General features: G+C 35.1%; 1 protein-coding gene and 1 non-coding gene across 2 annotated transcripts in view; one reads left to right on the top strand and one right to left on the bottom strand.

The window, feature by feature from the left end:
* LOC126976043 (uncharacterized) overlaps nt 1-10,411 on the bottom strand; it is a 40,604-nt gene extending 30,193 nt beyond the window's left edge. The window contains exons 1-3 of the mRNA XM_050824185.1: nt 10,300-10,411; nt 4,276-4,335; nt 3,401-3,427 (exon numbers count right to left, since the gene is read on the bottom strand). Coding sequence (XP_050680142.1) covers nt 3,401-3,427; nt 4,276-4,335; nt 10,300-10,395 — 183 coding nt within the window. The 5' untranslated portion in view covers nt 10,396-10,411. The remainder of the gene's footprint in view (nt 1-3,400; nt 3,428-4,275; nt 4,336-10,299) is intronic.
* Nucleotides 5,980-6,065, top strand: Trnay-gua (transfer RNA tyrosine (anticodon GUA)). The gene is given in 2 exon segments: nt 5,980-6,016; nt 6,030-6,065. It is a non-coding gene; the product is annotated as a tRNA-Tyr (tRNA).
* Nucleotides 10,412-25,814: the final 15,403 nt, after the last annotated feature.

Raw genomic sequence — 25,814 nt, 5'->3', positions numbered from 1 at the left:
GTATTATATGTAGGTATGTAAAGTTACTTGTTTTATTTCTTAGATGTGTGTAATATAATTGTAATTATTATTAAACTTGAATTAAATAAAAGATACCTAGGTATTTTAATAAGTTATTGCACCCTGTATATTGTTTCTTACTGATTATTATACCGAGTGTTTGTAAGAATGTGTTTATTTGTCAGTTTGAAACCGCGGGGCATTGCCAGTATTATGCAAATGTCTTTGAACTTACCGCGCAAAGTGTAGTTCTGTTTACAATAAAATGGGAACATAGATGGCGCTAGCTGTTGTTAAATTAGCGCTGTTTATATTTATGTGCGGTTAATCGTCTCAATGAACCGTATCCACTTCGTCAGGAAATATTAAAAATAACCCACGTATTTTTGTATAGTGGTATATTTATATATCACTTCGATCAGATTACAATGTATAATAAATATATATCATCATTATATATGTATGTTAGATAAGATATATATTATATTATTGACAAATTAATTAAAATAGTATTTTATATATTGTATACAGAACAACATTTGTCGGGTCAGCTAGTAAATGAAAATATCATTAGAACTTAGAACTAGAATATTGGTAAAAGCTTTTCAAAAGTACTCGTGTTCACATCCACTCCTCCAGGATTAAAAAAAATTGCATTACTTTATCGGTGTAGAAACCAAGTAACTGATGTTTTGTTTTGTTTTTAATTTCAAAATGTTATTTTTTACTTTTTATTTTTTCACTTGTTCACTGTAAATCGATGTAAATGTAAATCTCGATATAAAAGTGTGGCAATGAGTTTCTTGCTACTTCTTATCATTAGCTCAACCCTTTACGAAGTAGCGGTAGATTCAATAAGATTTTTTTTTTGTCGTATCGTCCCGGAAACACCGCACAAGGAAGTTCTTTCCACAGCTTTGTAGTATGTGGAAGAAAGCTCTTTGTAAACCGCACTGTGGAGGACCGCCACACATCCAGATGGTGAGGATGATATCCTAACTTGTGGCGATTTAATATTTAATTTTTTTTGACATTCATAAGTGTCATTTCCGTGACCTATGTGAGTGAACTGATTGATTTGATTTGATAAGTGGGAGAACGGATCTACCATCATTCCGGTCCCAATTGTCATTACCAACACGCCAAGAAAGAAGCGGACGATTCATGCGAGTGGTAGGTCGTGGACTACCGCTGTTCCCCTGGTAGGCAACGAACGACACTGTGGCACAGTACAAGTGATAGAACAGTAGCATAACTCAACAGTCTTCTTGAAACTTATACCTACGTCTAGGTTTATTGGGACAGAAAAGTCAACGATAGTTACGATTTTTATCTCAAGCAGGCGATAGACTGAATATTGGAAATGGCCGTAAGTGATCCGACAACCTGGGACTAGATTAGGAGTTTTTTATAGCAATAGCAATAACAGTACAATATTGTATATTTCATTAAAAGGAGCGCAAAAAAAAAGGAATGCTGGGCGAGTTTCTTTCGCCGCTTCTTCTCTCTCAGAGCGCCATTTGTTTCCGAAGTGGTAGTAGTGTCTAGTATATTAGAAATGACATCAAAAAGAATTCTAAAGGAATCAACTTTGAGAAAATAAATGCTTTTTATGCCTTTTTATGTCATGCATTGTTAGGTACATGCTGTATATACCTTTTGGAGATGCCGTAAACACCGTCCATACAGTTTCAAGTTTTAGTGTCAAACAACAAAATATATCATATTTAGAAAACAAAAATTTTATCACCCTTACGTGATCGCTAAAGTAGGCACTCATTGGTGTCAGTACCCTAGCACGCGGCTACTAGATTACTTACAGGAGAGCCAGGGTTGATACATACAAAAATAATAGTTTAAAAAGCACGCTTTATATGAAATTCAACTAAAAAATCGAAAATAAATTTTAATAAATTTAAATTGAAAAGAGTGTAAATAAATATATTTTATTGCAAAAAAGCGTGGGTGTAGAAGAATTATTATTTTAATAAGTATCTTAAAAAGCACTAACTAAAAAATAGAAAATAAATTTTAATACATTTAAATTGAAAATAGTGTAAAAAAATATATTTTATTTTAAAAAAGCGTGGGGTGCTTTTTAAGATATTATTAAAATAAGAATTCTTCTACACCGCATGTCATCGGTCCTCGATAAATCTACAAAGTGAGTTACAAACATACATACAAACATACAAGTGAAGCTAATATGAAGCGTATAAAAATATTGACCACGCCATTTTAAATCGGACAGTGCTCAGTCTTGGCGGCGTACGGTGTGGTACTCAATAGATTTGTGTTCCTAAGATTGCTTAGCGGCCGTGTAAATCGTGTGTATGTGTGCGTGCGTCTATTGCGTTCTAGTATGAAGTTAATGTACTGTTCTATTACTGTATTGTAGCTGCGGTGCCACGTAGTGCTTAAAATTCATAAGTCGCTTCTTTGTAGTAGATTTTTTTGATTTTTAGTGAATTTGAAGTACACTACCTAACAATTTGTCTTAATATGTGTAGATATACAAAATCTTTTAATGCAGCAATGAACGTAAGCGCTTTGCTATTTGATTACAGACAGTTAGAAATTCTGCCACAGATCGCACCCTTACTGTTAGTCCTTAAGAAGTCCCATTGATCATCATACTCGACTACGACATTTACTTGACCATAACTATGTTATGGTAGATCACTTAAATATCCGGATACCATAAAAAAGATTCGGCCGAATATCGTTAATTTGCTCCTAATAATTGAAGAGTTGTCATCATGGATTTCGTAATCAGAACCTAACCAAACTCTCACCAAAGTATATTTGAAGTATATCCTTTCAAATAAAAAATTATAAACATCGGTACACCCAGTCGAAAGTTTTGAGGTAACAAACATTAAAAAAACATACCGACGAATTGAGAACCTCCTTCAGTTTTGAAGTCGGTTAAAAAAAGTCCGCCATTATCTACGAAAATTGTTATGAGTTATGATAAAAGATACGATTGTAGAACATGTCGAATTGTTGCTACCTACAAAGATTTAGCTTGATATTAATGTTGCGTATAAAACTAAATCACAAAATTTATCAAAAACGTTCTAATTAAGGACATAACAATACACAGAAACTTTTTTTTATGAAAATAAAGGACGAGACTAGCAGGACGTTCAGCTAATTGATACGCCCTGCCCATTACCATGCAGTGCCGCTTGCGAATATTGAAAAACCCCAAAAATTCTGAGAGGCACTACAACTACGCTCGTCACCTTGAGACATAAGATGGCAAGTCGCATTTGCCCAGTAATTTCACTACATACGGCGCCCTTCAGACTGCTGTTTGGTACCCATAATCTAGCCGGCATTCGGTGCAAATTTGCCTCCCACTAGTAACTTACCTTAAGGCTGAAATAACACGTACCTTTCCAGTAGCCTGCAGTCTATCGAACTGAAAAACGAAAAGGTTTGGTTGATTATGTTATTGTGATGTAATGTTAGTGTGTTTTAGATATAAGACATAAGATTGATAAATCTATTTATGTCTTTTCAAAATAATATTATGGATTATAACTAAGTATGCAACTGCATTTTTTCTGAAAAATTTAAACTTTCTAGTTGTAAGGAAAGTTTATTGAATTAAGTGCTATTTTACGGAATTCCATAATAATCCAAAAGATTTTTTTTCGAGAGTTAGTTGCGGTAAGGAATCGACGTGAGACATGTGTCGTTAAAAAATTCGGCGAGTCAACACCTCATGAAGACAAGCGAAACACGTGCCGAATTGAAAAAAAAATATGTAAAAAAATTAGGAACTGATAATTTGAGAGGGGACATTTTTTTCGTAGGAGGTTGTCATTGTCGATAGAAAAGAAGTACGTCCCAGGTACATTCAGTAGTTTTTTCAAAATATTCAAGCTCGGAGTTTCCCTGCGAGATCGAATCAGAAAGGAGGAGATCCGTAGGAGAACCAAAGGTACCGACATAGTCTAAGTGTTTGCGAAACTGAAGTGGCAGTGGGCAGGGCACATAGTTCAAAGGACAGATGGCCGTTGGGGCAGTAAAGTACTCGAATGGCGACCACGTACCGGAAGACGCAGTGTTGGTAGGCCCCCCACAAGATGGACCGAAGATCTGATCAAGATTGCCGGAATACGTTGGATGAGGGCAGCGCAGGACCGATCGCCTTGGAAATCTTTGGGTGAGATCTTTGTCCAGCAGTGGACGTCTTCCGGCTGATCATGATGATGATTCAAGTTTCAGCATTACAATATCTTAACATTTTATTCTTAAACTTACCAAGTAATGCATGTCCATAGTGTATTCTTCATTAGCCAAATCCACTCTTTTTAGCTCCATCTGATGGAAACAATATAATTTATTATAATTCACGGCACGGTTGAACCAAATTTGAAAATGCACACGTCCTATATATATCAATATTTTATTATCTAACCGCATGTATAAAAATAGTTACACAAAAACTAAAAAAACAGGCTTTTAAAGTAAACCCAAGCAAAAAGTAGAATATATTACTTTTTAATAAGCATCATATACGTATAGTGTGAATGTGTAACAAAAAAACGAATTTTATTGTAAAATGTTGAAAGTTTCCGTTACATAACGTTAAAAAGGGAGCAAAAAGGAATGCTGTGAGAGTTTCTTGCGTCGCTTCTTCTCTGTCAGAGCTGTCCATTCATTTTCGTATAGAGAAGTGTCGATAATTTTTGAAACCAAAAAAAATAATAGTAGGATGTAACACATCGGAAATGGAAGAGAATATAACAAAAATGAAAGGAAAAATAAATTACGGGCGATCTGAGGTCGGGATGTGGAAAAAAAAAGGGGGGGGGGAGTTAAGGGTAATAAACGGTTTATCTCGATTACCGGCAAAACTGCAAGTCCTATGGAAATAAGTAAAATGAAAAAGTTGTAGGTAATAGTATAGTAGGTATACAAATTAATCTATAATAATGAAAAAAATTGGACAGCATAGAACAAAATTATTATCTTTTTAACATTTATAAATAGATTTGATTAATTGTAATCCATATTATTGCTGCTATGAAATAAAATGTATGAATTCTCTATGAAACGACTTTTGATGGGCTTAAATTTTCCGAACATTTACCATTGTAATTTATATTTTTTGTACACTATCGGAAAGTAGAGATGTCGAACAGAAAACAGACCAATTTAAAAAAAAAACTGATATTTTGACGGGTGAATTTTCGATTGAAAATAAGGGTTATTTTTGTATAATTTGAGTCAAAATAAGGTGAAAACAATTTATTGTATTGTATTGTATTATACAATTTATCTATTTCAATTTTGATTAATTACAGTGTACTTGGGACATAAAAAGGGCAATATTCACCAAATTTCGTGAAAAAAAAAATTTTTTTGGTAATATAATATAATTGATAAAAATAAAAAACGACATTTCCACGTAACCCCAACTAAATAACTTTGTAATCTCATTTATAATATTATATGGGATTACAAAGTTATTTTATTTATGCTGTTAGTGTATTCAGATAACTGGACTGAAATTGCAATATATTTCGGTTTTCTACTAATTTACTCACTTAATACTAATTGTATTATAAATTCAAAGCTTCTATATCTTCTAGAAGTGCCTTAAACTTTTAATGATCGGTCAGTCAGTGAGTGACAAAATTTTGTAACTTTGACTAGTTATAATTTTTAAATTACTGGTTCAAATTGAATGAGATTTTAAATATACCGTACTTAAACAATAGCTACTTGGTTACTGAAAATCAGGCTTCTCTCTTCAATTTTATCCTCAACGAAGTTATAGGGGATTGAAAATGCCCTGAACTGCTTCAAGATTAGGATGGTACGGCCATGCCGCTTATTTTGGCCAACTTGGCGGAGTCACAACCGTGCCCCCAGTTTGATAACAACGTTATCAAAACGAGTGACGTGCATAATTCAGACGTCTTCACTTATTTATCATATTATTTGAAGTTATCTGTCACACCTTCGATAGCTCAGTTGGTAGAGCGGTGGACTGTAGAGTTAATGTTGTAATCCATAGGTCGCTGGTTCAAATACGGCTCGAAGGATTTTTTTTTGTCAGATATATCCATATTTTAAAATAATATTTCTTGAAGTGATAACTTCTTATGGGAGGCTAAGCCGCTTCGTTACGTAAATTGAAACAATTTTTAACCGTTATAATTTAATAACCTTCCCTTACATTATGATATTAATATACATGAAATTTAAGTAATAACCTAACCTAGATTAGTTTATGTTATCACTTCTGTCGGGAGTCCCGAGACGCACACGTTATTTTTATGGAATTTTTCTTTAATTTATTCACCTACGTCAGTAGTTCATGGATATATTGGGGTACAATCTTTCGGTACTTTCGAGTCAGCACGGATTCTCATTATTATTATAATATAAACGCTTAATGGTAAGTAGTAAAACGCCACCATGAGTAACCTAACACCTTATTATAATCCCGCAAGATGGTAGAGGGACCATCGGACATCGTAGTGACGTTAGGTCTAGACATTTTAAAAAACACCAACCAGATTTATCATTTGCAATCTGACGACTGTGACCACAATTACCCTTATGTATTTTATTAAATAACATATCCATCCATTTCACCCAGAAGACGTCCACTGCTGGACGAAGGCCTCCCCCAAAGATCACCATGACCATCGGTCCTGTGCCCCTCGTCCAATTTAGAACCATTACTATTTTTTCATTATTTCTAAATTTATAGCAAAATATAAAATACTTAAAATTAATAAGTTATTATTCCGGGCCGTATCGTGTACAGTACATACATCAAGCCTTAGACAATATAAAATCGTAACGTTTAAGTAACGCATAAATAAATTTATTCTTTAATTGTGAGTTATAATAATGCTTACTCATTTATATACTTAAAACACCAACTCACTTTAATACTGCTTAACTCGGGGACAACGTACCTCTCGTATTGTTTTTTTCCGAATAAAAAACTTGTGAAAAATTTTATGAAATTCTGCATTAAGTTAGCATTGAGTTTCTTTATTAATAAGATTAATAGGACGCACGAATATACAGGTTGTGTGAAATTGTCTTAATTAATTAATTTTCATAGTATTATGTCCGAATGGTATATTTTTATGGGGCTGAGCCGGTATTTATACCATCTTTGTGCTGTAGAAGATGGCAATTCGCGCTAGGTCCTAAAGAATTAATAACGATGGGAAGACTACAGCAACCATCCACTCCAAACGTCACGAGGGGCTGCTGAAAACCAGTGTTGTGTTGGTGTCTTCTGCACTGACCAACAATGTACTGAGTCAGCTCACTTTAGCAGGGAATCACGCGCCGCACAGATCTTTTTAATTTTATATAATTTTTATTTTTGTTTAAATTTTTCTCTTATCTATTTCATTTAATTTAAATTGTAATTAATACTCAAAATTGAACGTGTGTGTTTTTTATTGCTAATAGAGTGTTTCTATTCTATTCTAAGAATCATTAAGAGATAATTTTTAATTAATAAACATTTAAAGTGTTGCAGCTCAATATATTCTTGAAAATGTTATGTATATAAACATAATATTTACACCAGGAGTAGATTATAACTTATTATGCCTACCACACTTCTAAGTAAGTAAGTAGGTCATTTGTTGCGCGTTAAATATTATGATTTTACTATTAGATCCCTGAAAATATACAAAACAAATGTGTTACAATTCAAAAGAATTCTTAAGAAATGATTGTTTGGTAAAGTTTACTATAACATAAATTACTTTATTAATGATACCACAGATTGGGAATAGAGAGACCGCCATCAGGCTATTTAATTATTACCTAAGTAGTACAAAATAATATTGTGACGAAAAATATACAAAAAAGATGAAGGCCGCTGTCACACATCTGTCACAAAAATACTTCCTTTTCATAGATCAGGTGTGTTCCAATATTACATGATTTTACAATCCCGTTCATACTTTAAACGTAATATTACAATAATAAGCTTTCCCACATACTTGTGTATAATACGTATTCTAAGTAACTTTTAATTTACGAAATCAAATTGTAAATTTTGGTGCTGAAATTAAAATCTATTCAGTGCGATAACTTTGTAATTGCAAAGTTTTAAAATTTTCACTTGCGTGGGCAAGTTCCTATTGAATGCCCCAGTTCTTTGAAAGTTTTATAATTGTGTGCTTGTTGCCCTGAGTAAATGAGACAGTGTTTAAATCAAAGTAGGATCTACACTTTAAACAAATATAAAAACCACAGAGTATATTTGTATATGAGGTAGCAACCCCGTGCCACCATCCATCCTGGGTCTTCCGCGTAGGACCCCACGGGCCTCGAGTTAAATGATGGGGGCGATAGCCCCTTTCAGTGATATCATTGCCGCCTGCAACTACAGGCGGGGCTCTAAGTGGGACCGGCTGGTCCGTGGTGTCGTATCCGGTGGTATCCTATTGCAGTCCGATTGAGTCCGCGTAGAGTCGCGAGTGATCTGCGGACTGCGGCAAGGTGGCAGGTCAAGCGATGACGAGCCCGCCGCTAGTGTACCGGTGAGCGCCCATCAGCCATCAGGAAGCAGTCGTGTAGGAGACTAGGTCACGTGGTAGTCCTCTTATGTCCGGAGGTCGTCGATGGTATGGCGCGATGCCACGAAGATGCTGGGATCGCGCTCCATCGGCGCGTGCCATCACAGAGGTGCTCAGGCGGCAAACGAAGTCGTCCAGGCTCTCCGCAGGTCTCTGGAGATGACCTGATTCCGTATGAAGCGTGGTGCTCCGTTGATGGTGCTGAACGTCAGCGACTGCTGCGCTCGCAGCTACTTGCGTCCCATCTCGTTTGTCTGCGCGAACAAGGCGGGGGCCGCGTCGGTGAGTCGCGTGTGAATGTATGATTTGCAGACGCACACCTTCATACAGAGAGGCAGGTGGGATGCCAGCACGAGGCGGAGGAAGACCACGTTCTTCACATGGGACTGAATCGATGGTCACGCAGACCTTCGAGAACCATTCGTCGGTCTCGCCCATCAGTGACACAAGGGGCGGCAATAGGCGCACCCGCCCGATGAAAATCGCCTGAGTGTTTGCCACGTTGACCTTCAGTCTCCAGTCATTCGCTAGGTGGAGAGCGCGTGCAGTGCCCTCTGTATCTTCAGCGCTGCATGCGGGGCATTCAGCGAGATGGTAATGAACGCCGCGTCGTCGGCATACAACGCTAGCATGGTCGACGAGTGTCAGACAGCTTCCCTGGGTTCGCTCGAGTAGACCTGGACAGCTTGTACACGAGGCCGGCGTACCAGACGCAATAGAACACCTTCTCCATATCGAGGAATACTGCGACTGACCGCTCTCGCTTGTTGTAGGCGGTAGCGTACGGCGTGGCACACAATAGTTTTGTCTTCTCAAGATTGCTTAGTTTCCGTGTTAATCGTGTGTATGTATGCGTGAGTTAATAGTATGAAGTTAAAGTACTGTTCTTTTACTGTATAGTGCTATGACTGTTTGTGCTGTAACTGTCTGTTGTAACGTGAAATATTTTTTTTTAAATTATACTGTAGTTTTCCGTACCTTATAGTTATGACATGTAACAGTATCTATATATAAAATTCTCGTGTCGCAGTGTTTGTTACTAAACTCCTCCGGAAAATCTTAACCGATTTTTACACAATTTTGTGTGCATATCAGGTATGTCTGAGATTCGGCCAACATCTATTTTGTCTACCCCAAAATATTTTATATTTTTTTTGACACATTTTATTATCTTTATTTTATTACGATTCAGCATTAACAAATACATACAACTTCAAATTTTAACCAATCTACGATCAACATCTATTTTTGTTTCGCGATTTTTATATTATTTTGTTCCATCCACTGATCCGCAATAGGGGCGCAAGATCGAATACAATAAATGTAGTACAATAAATTTTATGAACGATATATCCGGTATGTCTGAGAATCGGTCGTCATCTTATACCAAAAATATATTTATTATTACATTTTTTTATTACTTTATATGTCACAGGCGTTTGCTGGGTCAGCTAGTTTAAACCATATAAATATTTAGAGTTAAATTTGGTGTGTCAGAACCGAACCTTCCAACAGGCACTTAGCTGTTTCTATGCGAATCTGCTAAATGACGGAACATTCCAACCCCAACTAAGCTGTTTCTTTGTGAATCTGCTAAATGACGGAACATTCCAACCCCAACTAAGCTGTTCCTTTGTGAATCTGTTAAATGACGGAACATTCCAACCGAAACTAAGCTGTTTCTTTGTGAATTTGCTAAATGAGTTAAAAAACTAACCTTGTCCCATCCTCTATCGAAGCTCCCTCCAGACGTACATTGGCCCCAGCCATACATTGTTACCAAACACAATAGAAGCAACTTGTCCAATCGCATGTCTCTGTACGATTTGTTATCTTTACATTTACTGTTAATTAATAAAGCTTCACGAGGTGGGAGTACCGTCAGCAAAACAAATCTATTCTATGTATCTCTATGATTAACATAATTATTACAAATTAGAATGAAGTATACATATTAAACTTATAGTATACCAAATTAATGGATGAATTCACGACTCTCAGGATATGCCTCAGTTTCGAGTTGTTTATTATATTATGTAATAGTATATGGTATAATACATTATAATATTAACCCAGAAATGAGTAAAATTTCTTAAAAAAAAAACAAATTACCAAAATGAAATACATTTTAAATTTTTAAAATGTTAAGTGAAATTAATATTATTTTTTTATATCGACGTTTCCTTGACTTTTTTTTATCTATCTTTTAATCTTTAATTTATTTTTAAACTTTTGATATGATGATAGAATACTATGTGGCCTGAAATCGAATCTCTTTTATGTGTTTTTTTTGTTACTAACCGACTTCAAAAATTCTCTATTTTTTATGACTTTTACCTCAGAACTGGATGTACCGATTTAAATGCTTCCCATGTGGTTCCATTGCTATTTGGTCCAGGTCCTGACAATAGCATCCATGAGAAAACTAAAAAAGTCTTAAAATTTGCTATAAGTATGTGCACTATGACATGGTGGGGATGATATACTAATTCGTGGCGTGTCGTGCGAAGTGAGAATTTTGCGGTAGGAATCAGGTGAAACAGCTTTTCGGAACACTCCCGTGATAAATGCGGTAGAAAACATACAATGAAGCGACGTCTCTACGCAACGCCAAGTGATCTAGCCGTTCACACAGCACTCGGTCCCCGAAACGATTTGACCGAATACTGGGGTGCGCCTGACCAGAGATGACAGCAATACTCCAAATGTGGCCGGACCTGCGCTTTGTAGAGCGCTAGTATGTGTTCCGACATGAAGTATTACCGAGCTCAATTTATGACGCCCAGCTTCATCGAAGCCAATTTGCCTTTGCCTTCCAGATGACCGCGGAATCGGCCTCGAGATTTCGAGACTCTGTATTATATCGCGTCAGTGATTCTTTTATTCATAATCTGCTCAATCTATTCAACTCATCCCGCAAAAAATGTTAAGAATAACCTAACAGAACTAGTTCTTTAAATGGAAGTAAAAAACTATCACTTACATGTTGAATACGCTGTCTGTACATCTGAACGATTAGGGCGAGGCATTAATGAGACGAATTGGTCAGATAAATCTTGATACGTTACGTTTTATCGAACTGTGCAATGAATTGAATGGTGTGGAATTGTGGTAATACTAGCGGCTTCACCCGACTTGGAACTGGATCAAAAGCTAAAAATTTATCACAATTATTACAGGGGAGTGTTCCGAAGAGCTGTTTGATCTGATTCCGGCCGCCAAATTCCATCTTCGCACGACACGCCACAAATCAGAATATCATCCCCACCATCTGGATGTGTGGCGGTCCTCAACAGTGCGGTTTTCAAGGAGCTTTCTTCCATGTACTACAAAGCTGTGGAATGAGCTTCCTTGGCGGTGTTTCCGGGACGATACGACATGGGTACTTTCAAAAAAAGCGCGTACATCTCCCTTAAAGGCCGGCAACGCTTCTGTGATTGGTGTTGCAAGAGAACGTGGGTGGCGGTGATCACTTAACACCAGTTGACCCGTATGCTCGTTTGTCAACTTTTTCAATAAAAAAAAATACAAAAAAAAAAATAAACAACGTGAGAAATCAGCCCTCGAATATAGCAAAATGTTGACATAGTTTCTTCAATTCACAATTTTATTAATAAATCACATGTTCCGCGCCCCGCGTTCCCTCCTAACTGTCACCAGTATAATCCCTACACTGATACACTATCGTAAATAAGTATTGCATCCATAATTTTAAGCAGGATTTGTAAAAAGTTTAATGTGTAACAATTATACAAAATTAATTTGTACCAAAATTCATGGACGATGCGGGATTCAAACACGCGTCTCTCGGGTACCCTCTTGCTGAGCCAAACGTTCGAGTGACGCATCAACTGAAATTTTGGTATGTGTTGTTCAACTCTCAGGTTGTGGCTCCATCTACAGGATATACTTTACAGTTAATAACCTGCTGAACCCCAATTATTGCATATTAGCAAATTGACTTGAGATGTTGACGCTCTTTCAAATCAAAACAATGTTGGTACATTCTAAATAAAAAACAAAATTATTTTTAGTACAAAAAAGCTGACGACACTTACTGTACATAGTCTGACCTTTTTTTGTTAGTTTTGTTAACTACTTGAATTGCTATATTTACATCTACAGCTTATATATATCCTTTGAGACGTAAGTAGAAATTCGGTTGCATCACTTTTCAAAATATAATGCTGTACCTAATTATGTTGATTAATCCCTATTAAAACAACGTGAGAAATCAGCCCTCGAATATAGCAAAATGTTGACATAGTTTCTTCAATTCACAATTTTATTAATAAATCACATGTTCCGTCATTTATTCGCGTCAAACAAGACCCTTCTTGTTTGACGCGAATAAATGAAATTTTATTAAATTGCGATCAAGTTGATTGATCTTTATTTTAGGGCTAACAAATTAAATAACTTCTGTTCAAAAAATGTTATTATTTATATTTTTCTGGGAACTGGGAACAAAGCAAACAAATTTTAATACAAATAAAGGATGACAAAGGATTTATTTACATTCTCTTTGAATTTGACGGTAATAAAGCTTAACAAGGACAAAGAAAAAACAAACGAATTTAGGCAATTTAATTTATTTTTTTGATAAAAATCAGGCATCTTGTAGAAGACGGTCCTAATTGGTCACTGCTCGCATACTCATGCAATGTCCGCACGGTTTGGAAGTTATATATTGAGGTTTACTTATATGTTGCAACTGTCTATTGTTAGCTAATTCTGTAAGAATAAATAACAATAAAAAACTTAAAATTTGTAATAAAGATTAACAAAAGTACGGCGCCTTTTTCTACCGTTAAGCAGTAAATTGTAAGCATTATAGTGTTTCGTGTGAGACTTAACATATTATGTCTTAAGGCGAAGAGTGCAATTGTACCGCTCAGAATTTTTGGGGTTTTTCAAGAATCCTGAGCGGCACTGCATTGTAATGGGCAGTGCGTATCAATTACCATCAGCTGAAATTCCTGCTCGTCTCGTCCCTTATTTTCACACAAAAATATATAATACTGCTACTAATAATAAAGGTAATAGATTAGATTTTTTTTTATTTAATTGTCATTTAAGTAATTAATTATTTTGTCATGTATAATGTATTTGTATAATTTGCACATCATAAATAAGGCAAACATGTACTTCATAAAATATATGTAACATAAATCTTACATGTTTATGCAAATTAAAACTTTGACTTTGAATAAAATGTCTGTTTTAGACAGACTACAATCCTATCCAACCACTGACCTGTATAAATACCACTGGACAGGCTGTTCCTTATGTTTGACAGCAAATTTTTTGTGCCTATTTGAAGCGCCACTTTCGAGCGTCCAGAGAACTAATTTTGACGTATAATACAAATAACTACGAAGGTACGTACAATACTCTGTAGTATTTTCACATCGTGAATTAATTTCCTTCGATTTCCGTGTTATTTATACTTCAAGAATCAACGTAATAAAGTAAACATTTCTTCTTGTAAATAGTTTCCCACCATCTATCGATGTTTGCTGAGGTTGTCATCACTAGTTTTAGTACCGAAGACTCTCACTATGGCCAACAGCGACAAAATGGCGAATGTCAAACAGGCACGCAGGAACTTTGATAGCCGCCAGTTTAGTGGTGGTATATAGTAGAGGTCAGTGTATCCAACAGATGCGTATGAAAAAAACAGATGCTGTGAGTTGACATATTGTATCAAATTATTTCACGATACGATATTGCGAAGACATTCGGATCGTACGTTTATGCGAGCGATGTTCAGTTAGGACACTCACTGAAGATTAAGAAAAATATATTTCACTACCGAAGCTACTTGTCATGAAGTCTCATTATAATAAATATTTCTAAATATCAAACATACTGAGGTTAACATATCCAATTCCTCGACACAAGAATAATGAAAGATTTTTGAGTAAACATGCTTTCGAGGATTAATGAGTTAAGGGCGGGTTGCAAAAAATATTTTTTTTTTTCAGATTTTGCTATGAGGCAGCTCTTTTGAAGACTAAAAAGGTAACAGCGAGCGATTACACTATAATTTATCTCTTGCGTTTGTTATGATAGGGTTGTCACAAACAGTTAAGATAAATTAAAGAAAACTTTTTTTATTAGCTATTTTATTGGGTTTGATCATCAATAGGCACTTTATGAAAAATTTTTTTCGAAGTTGTATAAGTTTCAAGGTTTTTAGTAGCATGATGATTAACCAAAGTACTATTTAATAATAAAAAACTTGTTGATTAGAAACTTGTGTTTTACGAACGTTTTCCTTAAAATATCTGCCATGCCTGGGCTTACCTGTATTTGTATTCTTCTTCAACGCCACTTAGCATTCCATTCAGCATCCCAATAAATACATTATTGCAATTTGATATTCTATACAAATAGGATTTAAAATGACTATTTTTTAAATAAGAGGGGCCTAATGGGAAGTTGTGAGGCACCGTTCGTGGCAACACCAGGGGTGAGGAGACACGTTTGGCCTATGGACTTGCATCCCGTGCCACTAAATAAAAAAAGAGACACGTTGTCGGGCTTTAAGTTGGGAGTATGCTCTTAGATTGAAGGTCAATAAGCCCCCGTATCGGTTATCGGTAATCGGGAAATTATCGATAAGTTTATCGCATTTGATAAAATCAAAATCAAAATCACTTTCTTCATCAAGGTCAAGGAAATGACACTTATGAATGTGAAAAGGTTTCTTTTCTTTTATATTTACCACCACTTCGGAAAAGGCTTCAATGAGACGAAGTTGTAAGAATCTAATCACCACCTAATGGCCATTCTTTTAAATCAACATTTACAACATTTATATACAAAGTGATGCAACAATGCTGATGACAAGTTAAAAGGCATGAAGGGCATTTATTTTCTCAAAATTTATACCTTTAGAATTCTTTTTGATGTCATTTCTATTATACTAGACACTACTACCGCTTCGGAAACAAATGGCACTCTGAGAGAGAAGAAGCGGCGCAAGAAACTCTCCCGAAGCATTTTTTTTGCGCTCTTTTTAATGAAATGTACATTATTCTACTGACATTACTATTGCTATAAAATAATCATAATGTAGTCCCAGGCTATCCGATCACTTATATATTAAGCTGTGTAGTAGTAGGATTTAAGATAGAGCCATTTTCTAATAAAACATTAAAAATTTATTTATAGATAATTCCTGAACAGTGGCTGGGTGGGGGACTTTATTAAAAAGGTGTTTACATTTACCCTTAAACATATTATGTATCTAATGAAGCCTACTAGAATTAGTTACAAGCAATCCCTTATTTTTAGTGTTATTAGACGAAGATTTAAATTATTCACATAATATTAGAAAATAAGCAATACCTACCACTTATTCTCTAGAAGCGTTATAAATCATGGACGCAATTTCACCGTGTCTTCTTATATTGCCGGATGACATTCATCATAAATAACTGAACACATTTATAATACAACGCTCGCCTTCGCCATATTATTTTAGAGCCTTTTTACACTGAACTGCGTCTTTATTGACTTCCATGGATTATTTTTTGAAATCGTATACAGCCAGTTTGGTCTGAATTTAAATATGATATGATAAAATGATGAAAAATATAAAATCGCCCTGTGCTTCCATAATCATGAACCCCCTTATTCATAATAGTCTGCTAACTTAAAGCATTGCTACTTCGCACTCTGTCTTCTTCTATTGACCTAAGACAGAATGAGAAAAAACACTCCTTAGCGGCTGTTTAAAGTTAGCGGACCATTATGAATAAGGGGGAAAGAGAATAGGGAAGTCCCAGGTCCAAGGGTGTCGTAAGAGGCGACTTAGGCCATTAACTCGTGGGAGACGTCTTTGCACAGTGACGAGCTTGGCACTGCATTGTCATCAATTACCATCAGCTGAACGTCCTGCTCGTCTTGTCCCGTCCATATTTTTATAAAAAAAGCTGGACCTTGTGAGCACTGCCATAGATTTGGATTATTATTTATTTATTTAGGCTTACCATCTAGATACATATTTTAACATAATATACGAATAAGATAAACAATTATCTATAGGTAGGTACGTGTTACTATTAGTAATATCAAAATTAAAGGTATTTTTACATTGTCATTTTACATATTATATTGTAATTTGAAATGATTTGTAAATCGGTGTACTCAAATGTAAATCTTGATATAAAAAAGTGGCAATGAGTATCTTGCTACTTCTTCTCATTAGCTCAACCCTTTACGAAGTAGCGGTAGATTCAATAAGATTTTTTTTTTGACATTCATAAGTTTCATTTCCGTGACCTACATGAATAAACTGATTTTGATTTGGTATGCGCAACATTACTAAAATAAAAATGTATGCTTAAAACAATTTAGATAAAAAATATTACTAAAAATAATGACTTTACTACTAATTACTTATAAACTAATTTATATTTATTATTTTTAATGACTAAGGACACTTGTTTTTTATAAAAGTTAAAATTTGAAAAAATATATATTATGTATGATCTTATGTAAATATTTTATTTCAGTTTACACACATGAGTTCAATGGGAGAGTTTAATCCGTAGTTACTTCTATAAAATTTAATAAATATTAGGGAATATGTACTAAAACTGGGTAAACTATTCGAAAGTTAAATGCTGGTTCCCAAATGCTAATAATTTGGAGATTATCTGGACAGTTTATAAGGTTGTTTATGAGTTTGTAAATGAAAATATGATATATATATATATGATCCCAGAAAATGTACAAAACAAATGTGTTACGAAATTTAAAATAAGTGTTAAAAACGTTTGTGTGGGAAAGCATATAGCATAAACGATTGTCTTAATGACACCACGGACTGGGAATAAAGCGAACACCCTCAGGCTCTTTAATTATAAATGTTTATTGTACGATATCACATTGTAATCCATATTTTATATAAAAAAAAGCCCGCTGGGTTTCTTGCGCCCATTCTTCTCAGGTCTGTGGCAGTCTCTTTTGAATGGGTGGTAGTTTTTGACGTACAATAAGTGATTTTGAATCCTATTTTGAATAAAAATATTTGAATTTGAATATAAATATGATAAGTTGTCAACAAGTCGTTTAAGTTTTTTTTGTGTATATCTTGGTAACTTGGAGATTTATGCCAAAAGACGTTTAATTAAATGATAAACTTTATTGAACTATATTCATCTTCCTCTGTAGTCAGGATAGTGCTGGTCCCAGGATCTCCCCCCCAACACCATGGCACCATTCTTCACAAACATGCACGAGAAACTGCGGCACTTGAAATAAATTTTTAAAATGAATTGAATAACACAAATTAAATTTGAAAAAAAAAATTTATGAACGATGCGGGACTCGAACCCGCGACCTCGCGCATTTTGTGCGAGCGCTTTTCCACCAAATTGTTTATATTGTCAATGTCCTAATATGCAAAAATTGGGGTTGAATAGCATCAACTGTAAAGTAGATCCTGTTGATGAAGCTACGACCTGAGAGTTGAACAAGACAGACAAGATTTATCAACGATACGTCACACGAACGGTAGGCTCAGTGGAAGTGTGCTCGCACGAAACGCAAGAAATCGTGGGTTCGAGACCCGCATCGTTCATAAATTTTGTTTTCAAATTTAAAATGTGTAACTAATCCCAGAAGTGAGGGTTATAAAATACTTCTAAAAATATATATAATATATATTATATTATACTATATTACTTTAAAAATAGCGAATTGTTTGGATTGAATAAATTAATTGGTCCACGCAATAGCCTAATAAAGAACGCCGCATTCCTGAGGTGTAGAAACGATTTAAAGTAGAAAAAGTTTTTAAAAAGTTTTTGAAGTGATAACTTCTTATGGGAGGGTAAACTGCTGCGTAACGTAACGCGTTACGGCGCCAGTCTGTCTGGCTTCCCTTTCTCTCACGCATACGGCAGCGGTAGGCAGGCTCCTCCTCTCTCACTCTAACCAATTGTTTTTTTATAGGATTAAATAATGTGAGCACTAATAATGTACAAACACAAAAATCTAATTTGTATTATTACCAGGCTGGACTAGAATAGTCCAGAATAAATCAAGATGGAAGTCCTTAGAGAGAGCTAATATAGAAAGGAAAAGAATGACAATACACATATATAAAGATTCTAATGTAAGCACACTTTTCTCCTTTACGGCCGTTCCCAATATTCAGTCCATCTCTTACTTGAGGTAAAAATCGTAACTATCGTTGACTTCTCTGTCCCAATAAACTTATCGACGGTAGCTCACCATAAGGTGACCACGGATAACCGTGCACGCTGTCTGTCAATTGGACGACGTATAGTTTACCAGCGATAGAAGTTTGTATGGAAATTGCAATTCACGCGTCCCAATATAAGGCGATAAGAATGACTTATCGGGTCTATTGGGACAACTTCAAATTATTGACAGCTAATTACTGACAGTAGAAGGTAGTAATTTATCTCTATCTGTAGATAGTATATGGGAACGGCCATTAGTCGTGTATCAACTGTCACTGTCCGAATCGGGTTCTAAATTCAATGCTGAATGCATTGAATTTAGAACCTTCATTGGCTATGCCTAGTTAGGCTCAAAATAATTAGTGTAAGTTTGTGAATTATACATACGCTTGCTTGACAATCAACTCCTCTGCACTGCAACAAAGTATTAAATCAATCCTTATAAATAATCTAGCTGGCTAATAAGGAACACCAGATTATTACCATTAGATACGGATCGAAGTATAAAGTTCATCATTTCAGCCGGAAGACGTCCAATGCTGGACACAGGCCTCCCGCAAATATCGCCATGACGATCAAATCAAATCAAAATCAGTTTATTCACGTAGGTCACGGAAATGACACTTATGAGTGTCAAAAAAAATATAATATTTTTCTTACTGAATCTACCGCTACTTCGTAAAGGGTTGAGCTAATGAGAAGAAGTAGCAAGAAACTCATTGCCACTCTTTTATATCAAGTTACAAGTTACATTTAAGTACATCGATTTACAAATCATTTCAAATCACAATATAATATGTAAAATGTAAAATGATGCAACAGACTGGTCCTGCGCTGCCCTCATCCATCCTACTCCGGCGGTCTTGACCAGATCGTCGGACCATCTTGTGGGGGGCCTACCAATACTACGCCTTCCGGTACGTGGTCGCCATTCGACGACCTTACTGCCCCAACGGCCATCTGTCCGCCGAGCTATGTGCCCTGCCCACTGCCACTTCAGTTTCGCAATCATTTGGGCTATGTTAGTGATTTTGGTTCTCCTATTGATCTCCTCATTTCTAATTCGATCTCGCAGGGATACTTCGAGCGTAGCCCTCTCCATTGCCCACTGAGTTATTAAAGTTTTAAGAAACAATTATTTTTATAACCACTACGTGCTCAGTCATGTGTACGCGGACGAAGTCGCGTCGTAGTGTCTCAGCTCTGTAAATCAGCTAGTAAGTAAATAAAAAGCATCGTAACTATAGAGGTAAAAAGTCGTGTCTCGGTAGTGAAAGCTCTTATGAAATGGAATATGGGATTCTTTGTCACTGTCTTTTTATCTGTATATAAAAGAGAGAACATAGTCGATCACGTAGTTTAGAATATGCAAGTGGGAGGCTCCTTTGCACAGGAAGCCGGCTAGATTATGGCTACCACAACGGCGCCTATTACTGCCGTGAAGCAGTAATTGCATAGATGGACCCAATCAAAGGTCCAATTCAAACCCACATCCACACACTCACTCACTCACTCACACACACACATACACACACACACATACACACACACACACACATACACACACACACACACACACACACACAATTAATTGTAAATTGTAAAATTTGGTTTTTAATCATTTCTGTTTATTTCTATATTGTTTACTAAATAAAAAGTTATCTGCTAAGGAAGTTGCGAGATATTCCCAATACAAGTGTCCTAAGACAACTTACTGGGAAGTATCAACCACTAAAATATGTAATCTTTGAAATAAACGAAATTTATTATTATTTATTAATGTGTAAACATTATTGTGTTTCGGTCTGACGTAGCTAATGAAATTACTGGGCAAAGGAGACCTGACATCTTATGACTCAAGGTGACGGCAATTGTAGTGCCGGTCAAATTTTTTTAGGTTTTTCCAGAATCCCGAGCGACACTACATTGTATTGGGCAGGGCGAATCAATTACCATCAGCAAAAAAAAATAGAGAAGAACTGACAGTCCGTTAATGCGTGACCAATTTTGATTTGTCAATGTGTGCGGTTTAGTAGTTCGTTAGCTGGTTTAATTTTTAAAATACGAATAAACAGTTGCCAAGCGTGGCTGACTGCTTACGACTTCTCAATCAAAATCGGTTAAAGCAACAATAGATTCGCTTTTCTTTTCCATCTTGCTGTATATCCGTTAAATATGTTCAAAGTCAAAAAATCTTTATTCACTGTGAAACTTTATAAGTTATTTAGTGCAAGTCAGGATGAAGTACAAAAGTTACAATAGCATTCAAATGAGTATAACAATATTCTTTAACAAAATTTAGAATTCCAACTATCTTTATCATTCAAATAATCTTTCACGCTATAATAGGCCTTAGATGTTAATTTATTTTTACGATACATTTAAATTTTTTAATAGGTAACATTTTAATTTCATTTGGGAGTTTATTATAAAATACAACACAATCCACTTTAAAAGATTTAGCAATTTTACGGAGCCTAGTAGATGGAATTGCGAGTTTATGTTTGTTTCGAGTATTGACACTGTGTACATCACTATTCTTTTTAAATTGGCTAATATTTTTATGGGCGTATAGGAGGTTCTCGTATATGTACTGGCAGTGTACTGTCATAATATTTATTTCACTAAACTTTTCTCTCAATGAATCCCTTGAACGCATTTTATAGACTGCTCGAATTGCTCTTTTCTGCAGCACAAACATGTTTTCAATATCTGTAGCCCTACCCCACAATATAATTCCGTATTACATGACACTATGAAAGTAGCTGAAATATACAAGTCTAGCCGTTTCAACATCTGTCAGCTGCCTATTTTTTTTTTGTCGCAAATACTGCAGAGCTAAGTGGATTACATAAGTTTTTTATATGAGCACCCCATTGTAGCTTAAAGTCTAATGTAATGCGTAGGAATGTTGTCGTTTCTACTACATCAAGTTTTTCATTATTAATTTTTATAGGTGTTGGTTGGTGCTTTATATTTGGAAGTGTAAACCTTACACATTTTGTTTTCCTTTCGTTTAAAAGTAAGTTATTACCATTAAACCAATTTACTACTGGCGTTTTATTTTAAATAACAAAGATGTATCGTCAGCAAACAGTATAATATCATGTTTATTTTGAATAAGGTATGGTAAATCATTGAACTAGGAACAAAGAAGGACCCAAGATTGAGCCCTGCGGTACACCCATCGATATGATAGAGCCAGTTGATCTTTTTCCATTAACGTCTACTCTTTGAATCCTATTACACAAGTATGATTTTATTAAATCTAGTAAAACATCCCTAACACCATAGTGGTGAAATTTTTGAAGTAAGGTTTCATGATGAACGCAGTCGAATGCCTTGGATAAATCACAAAACACTCCTAACGCGTCACATGAATCCTCCCAAGCATCCAAAATATTTCTTATTAACTCGATACTAGCATCTGTGGTTGACAGACCTTGAGTAAAACCATATTGTTTATTATGCATGAGGTTATTATTGTAAAAATGGTTAATTAATTGCGTTAACATAATTTTTTCGAAAATCTTGCTAAAGGTTGGTAGTACTGATATGGGTCTAAAATTGGTGGGGTCAGCTTTATCTCCCGACTTAAATAGAGGAGTGATCTTGCTCTGTTTCATTTGGTTTGGAAATATACCGCAATCTACACACTTATTGAAAATAAAAGCTAAGTCTTTGGCTACAATTTCTATTACAGATTGCACTACGTTAACAGAGATTCCCCAGAGATCTTTAGTTTTCTTAACGCTAATTAGTCTAAACGTTTTAATAATCTATAGAGATTATAAATAGCGATCAACATGCTAAAATTTAAAGTTTGTATTACATAAAGATACGTTTTTCTGTAGCAGTTTCATTGCAGATATAGGTGAGGAATTTAGATATTTTGTCGTAGAGACCGGTATATCAGTAAAAAACTTTTCAAATGTATCTGCAATTTCAGAATCTGTTTTTATGTTTCTGTTACCAATCTTTAATTTGAATTCATTCTTTCTCTTATTAGTTTTACCGATCTCCTCATTTATAATTTTCCAAGTTGTTTTTATTTTGTCATTGCTATTTTTAATCTTTAAACTCTTCTTTAAGTTCTTTTCTCTTCCATGCTGTGTTTGTCTTACGCTAGTTAATTGTAAGTATTTGTGTAAAATCTGAAAGTCAATGGAACCCTATTGAAACTCTTTAACGTTTTTCCCAAAAATTCTCCCCTAAAATTTAACCCATTGTAACGAAATTTGGAAACTAATTTGAAAGAAATAATTCTGTATCATTGTTTTGATCTTTTCTCTTATTGATGTCGGGTTTGTATACCAGGCTTTCGTTGTTTAAAGCACTTTTTGAAGTACTCTATCACTTAGAAAAAAATATCACAAAAAAGAAACATGTGTGCAATTCTCGCGTGGTAGAAGTGAAACCTTCAAAAATGATGAAGAAACTATATTTATCTATAAACGTAACGAACAAGTACACAAAACACCACAGTTGTTATGATGCCTTTTCTCAAGCTTTGTACTACGCATTTATTTATTTATTTATTTCATATAGGAAGACCAACAGCGTACAATAGTTTTAAATAAAATCTAATAGTGACAATAAGCCAATTAAAGGTCCTCACGGATAGCATGCGCGCACAAACACGTACGAAGCAGAGCGCAAAGAGAACCACGAACGAAAGCAATAACGGGTCCGCAGTTGTATAATAATTTTATGATGTGCATTGTGCATGAACCTCTAAACTGCATATGAGGTCCTGGTACGTGTTTTCAACCGCTATGAAAAACATTACTATCACCGCTACCATAATTATGTACTCCAGATGTAGTTGTTCTATGTAGTATTACGTAGTGCGCATGACGTCAGAATATATTAAGGTATACTCGTTAGTCGTCGTAGGCGTTATACATAAGACAATCTCTCTTCAACTATGATCGCCTGGTTCCAAAACATCGCTATCACATTCTCACCTCGTTAAATCTTATGAATTTATGTGTCCGTCTCATTTTCTCACCGACTGAATCCTATACATTTACAGGTTTGTATCTCTTTCGTCTCGCTTTTTCGTTTCATCGAGTTTCAGATTACAATGATTTTAAAGAAGTTTCACTTCAAAAATCAACACAGAGAGACCAAGCAGAAAATAGTCGAGAATGTTTGAATGGAAGAATGATTCATCATAAGTCATGAATGTGTGACAAACAAACTCACATTGTCGTTTAGAATATAAGTTAGGATGGGAAGTAACTTACTCTTGCCTCACAGGATATTCCTTCGCACTAAAATGAAAATCATCCAAATGTTTATAAACTTAACACTATTAATCTTATTTCAGGTAGACTTTAAAACTAAATTCAAAGTCAAATAAGCTATTCAAATAGGCTTTAACTAAGCGCTTTTCAGTCGTCATAATTAATATTTAATTTAAACTACTGAATCTACGATATGTCCGGTAAAAGTAGAGCCCGTGGGAAGTTTTATTATAAGAAACTCAATGGCTACTCTCTTAAAACTAAAATATTTTTTTAAATTTGCTGTGGCAATGGCAATATAATACGAATCATATTCAAAGCTAAAGTGCATTTTAATCTTATCAGATCTTTAAAATCTTACCAGTGGGAGGCTCCTTTGCACAGGATGCCGGCTATATTATGGGTACCACAACGGTGCGTATTTAATTATAATATAATAATATTGACACACTTTTACACAAATTATCTCGCCCCAAACAAGGCATGGCCTATACTTACTTAAACTTACATAAATACATATAAACATCCATGACTCGGAAACAAACATCCATATTCATCATATAAATGATTGCACCCGAAGGATTCGAACCCGGGACCTCTAGCTTAGTAGTCAGGGTAACTAACCATTCGGCTATTCGGTAGTCAAATTCAAATTATTTCTGCCGTGAAGCAGTAATGTGTAAGCATTACTGTGTTTCAGTCTGAAGGGCGCCGTAGCTAGTGATATTACTGAACTAATGAAACTGAACATCTTAGGTCTCAAGGTGACGAGCACAGTTGTAGTGCCGCTCAGAATTTTTGGGGTTTTTCAAGAATCCTGAGCGGCACTGTATTGTAATGGACAGGGCGTATCAATTACCATCAGCTGAACGTCCTGCTCGTCTTGTCTCTTAATTTCATAAAAAAAATCAAATATTTCATAGACAGTAATAAAAATATAAATAAATATAAAAATAAATATAAATTATATTATATTGGATGCATCGGTTTTTATAAATTTAATTCTTGTAATAATAATCTATTAGGGCATTACTGATAAACTTGGTATAAAGTTAAACCTGAGAATAAACCAAGAATATGCAAAATGTTAACAATATCGCTGACAACTCTGTCAATACAATGATAATTATGAAGTTACCGAATGTCATGTAGCCTTGCAAATAAACGGGGAAAACGTTATACGTCCGAATAAACCTAAGCAAAATGTCTATTTGTAAAATTATTGCATATTCTTTGGTTTATTCTCAGGCAATATATATGCCAACTTTATTTGTCAGGACGTTAAAGTATAAAATGTAGATAGTTAACCGGAAAATACAATATGGCTACGGACAATCAAGTGGTAACGCCGGCACTCGGTGGTAAGTGGTAACGGGAACTTGATTCAAATGTTTTGAAATTCTATTATTACATTGATTTGTTACGTAATACGGTCTTTTACAATGTCTTTTACCACAAACTGTGAGTAGTTTTAATATGTTGTACAATCCTTCAATCAATCAATGAACTTTCTTCCACCTCCTACAAAGCTGTGGATTAAGCTTCCTTGTGCGGTGTTACAACATGGGTACCTTCAAAAAAAGCGCGTACACCTTCCTTAAAAGCCCATCACTTAGCCACCAGGTGACCCGTGTGTCCTCCTTTTCCATAAAATACAAAAGATGTAATATAGTAATAAATAATAAGTAAACATAGAAAATTTATTGAATTAGGCGTTACTTTGTGGAAATCCATACGCAAATGATTTAAGTTTTCTTTAG

Source organism: Leptidea sinapis, chromosome 39 (genome assembly GCF_905404315.1).
Source record: "Leptidea sinapis chromosome 39, ilLepSina1.1, whole genome shotgun sequence".
NCBI lineage: Eukaryota > Metazoa > Arthropoda > Insecta > Lepidoptera > Pieridae > Leptidea > Leptidea sinapis.
The sequence above is the reverse complement of the archived record's forward strand: the minus strand, read 5'-3'. Positions and strand labels throughout refer to the sequence as shown.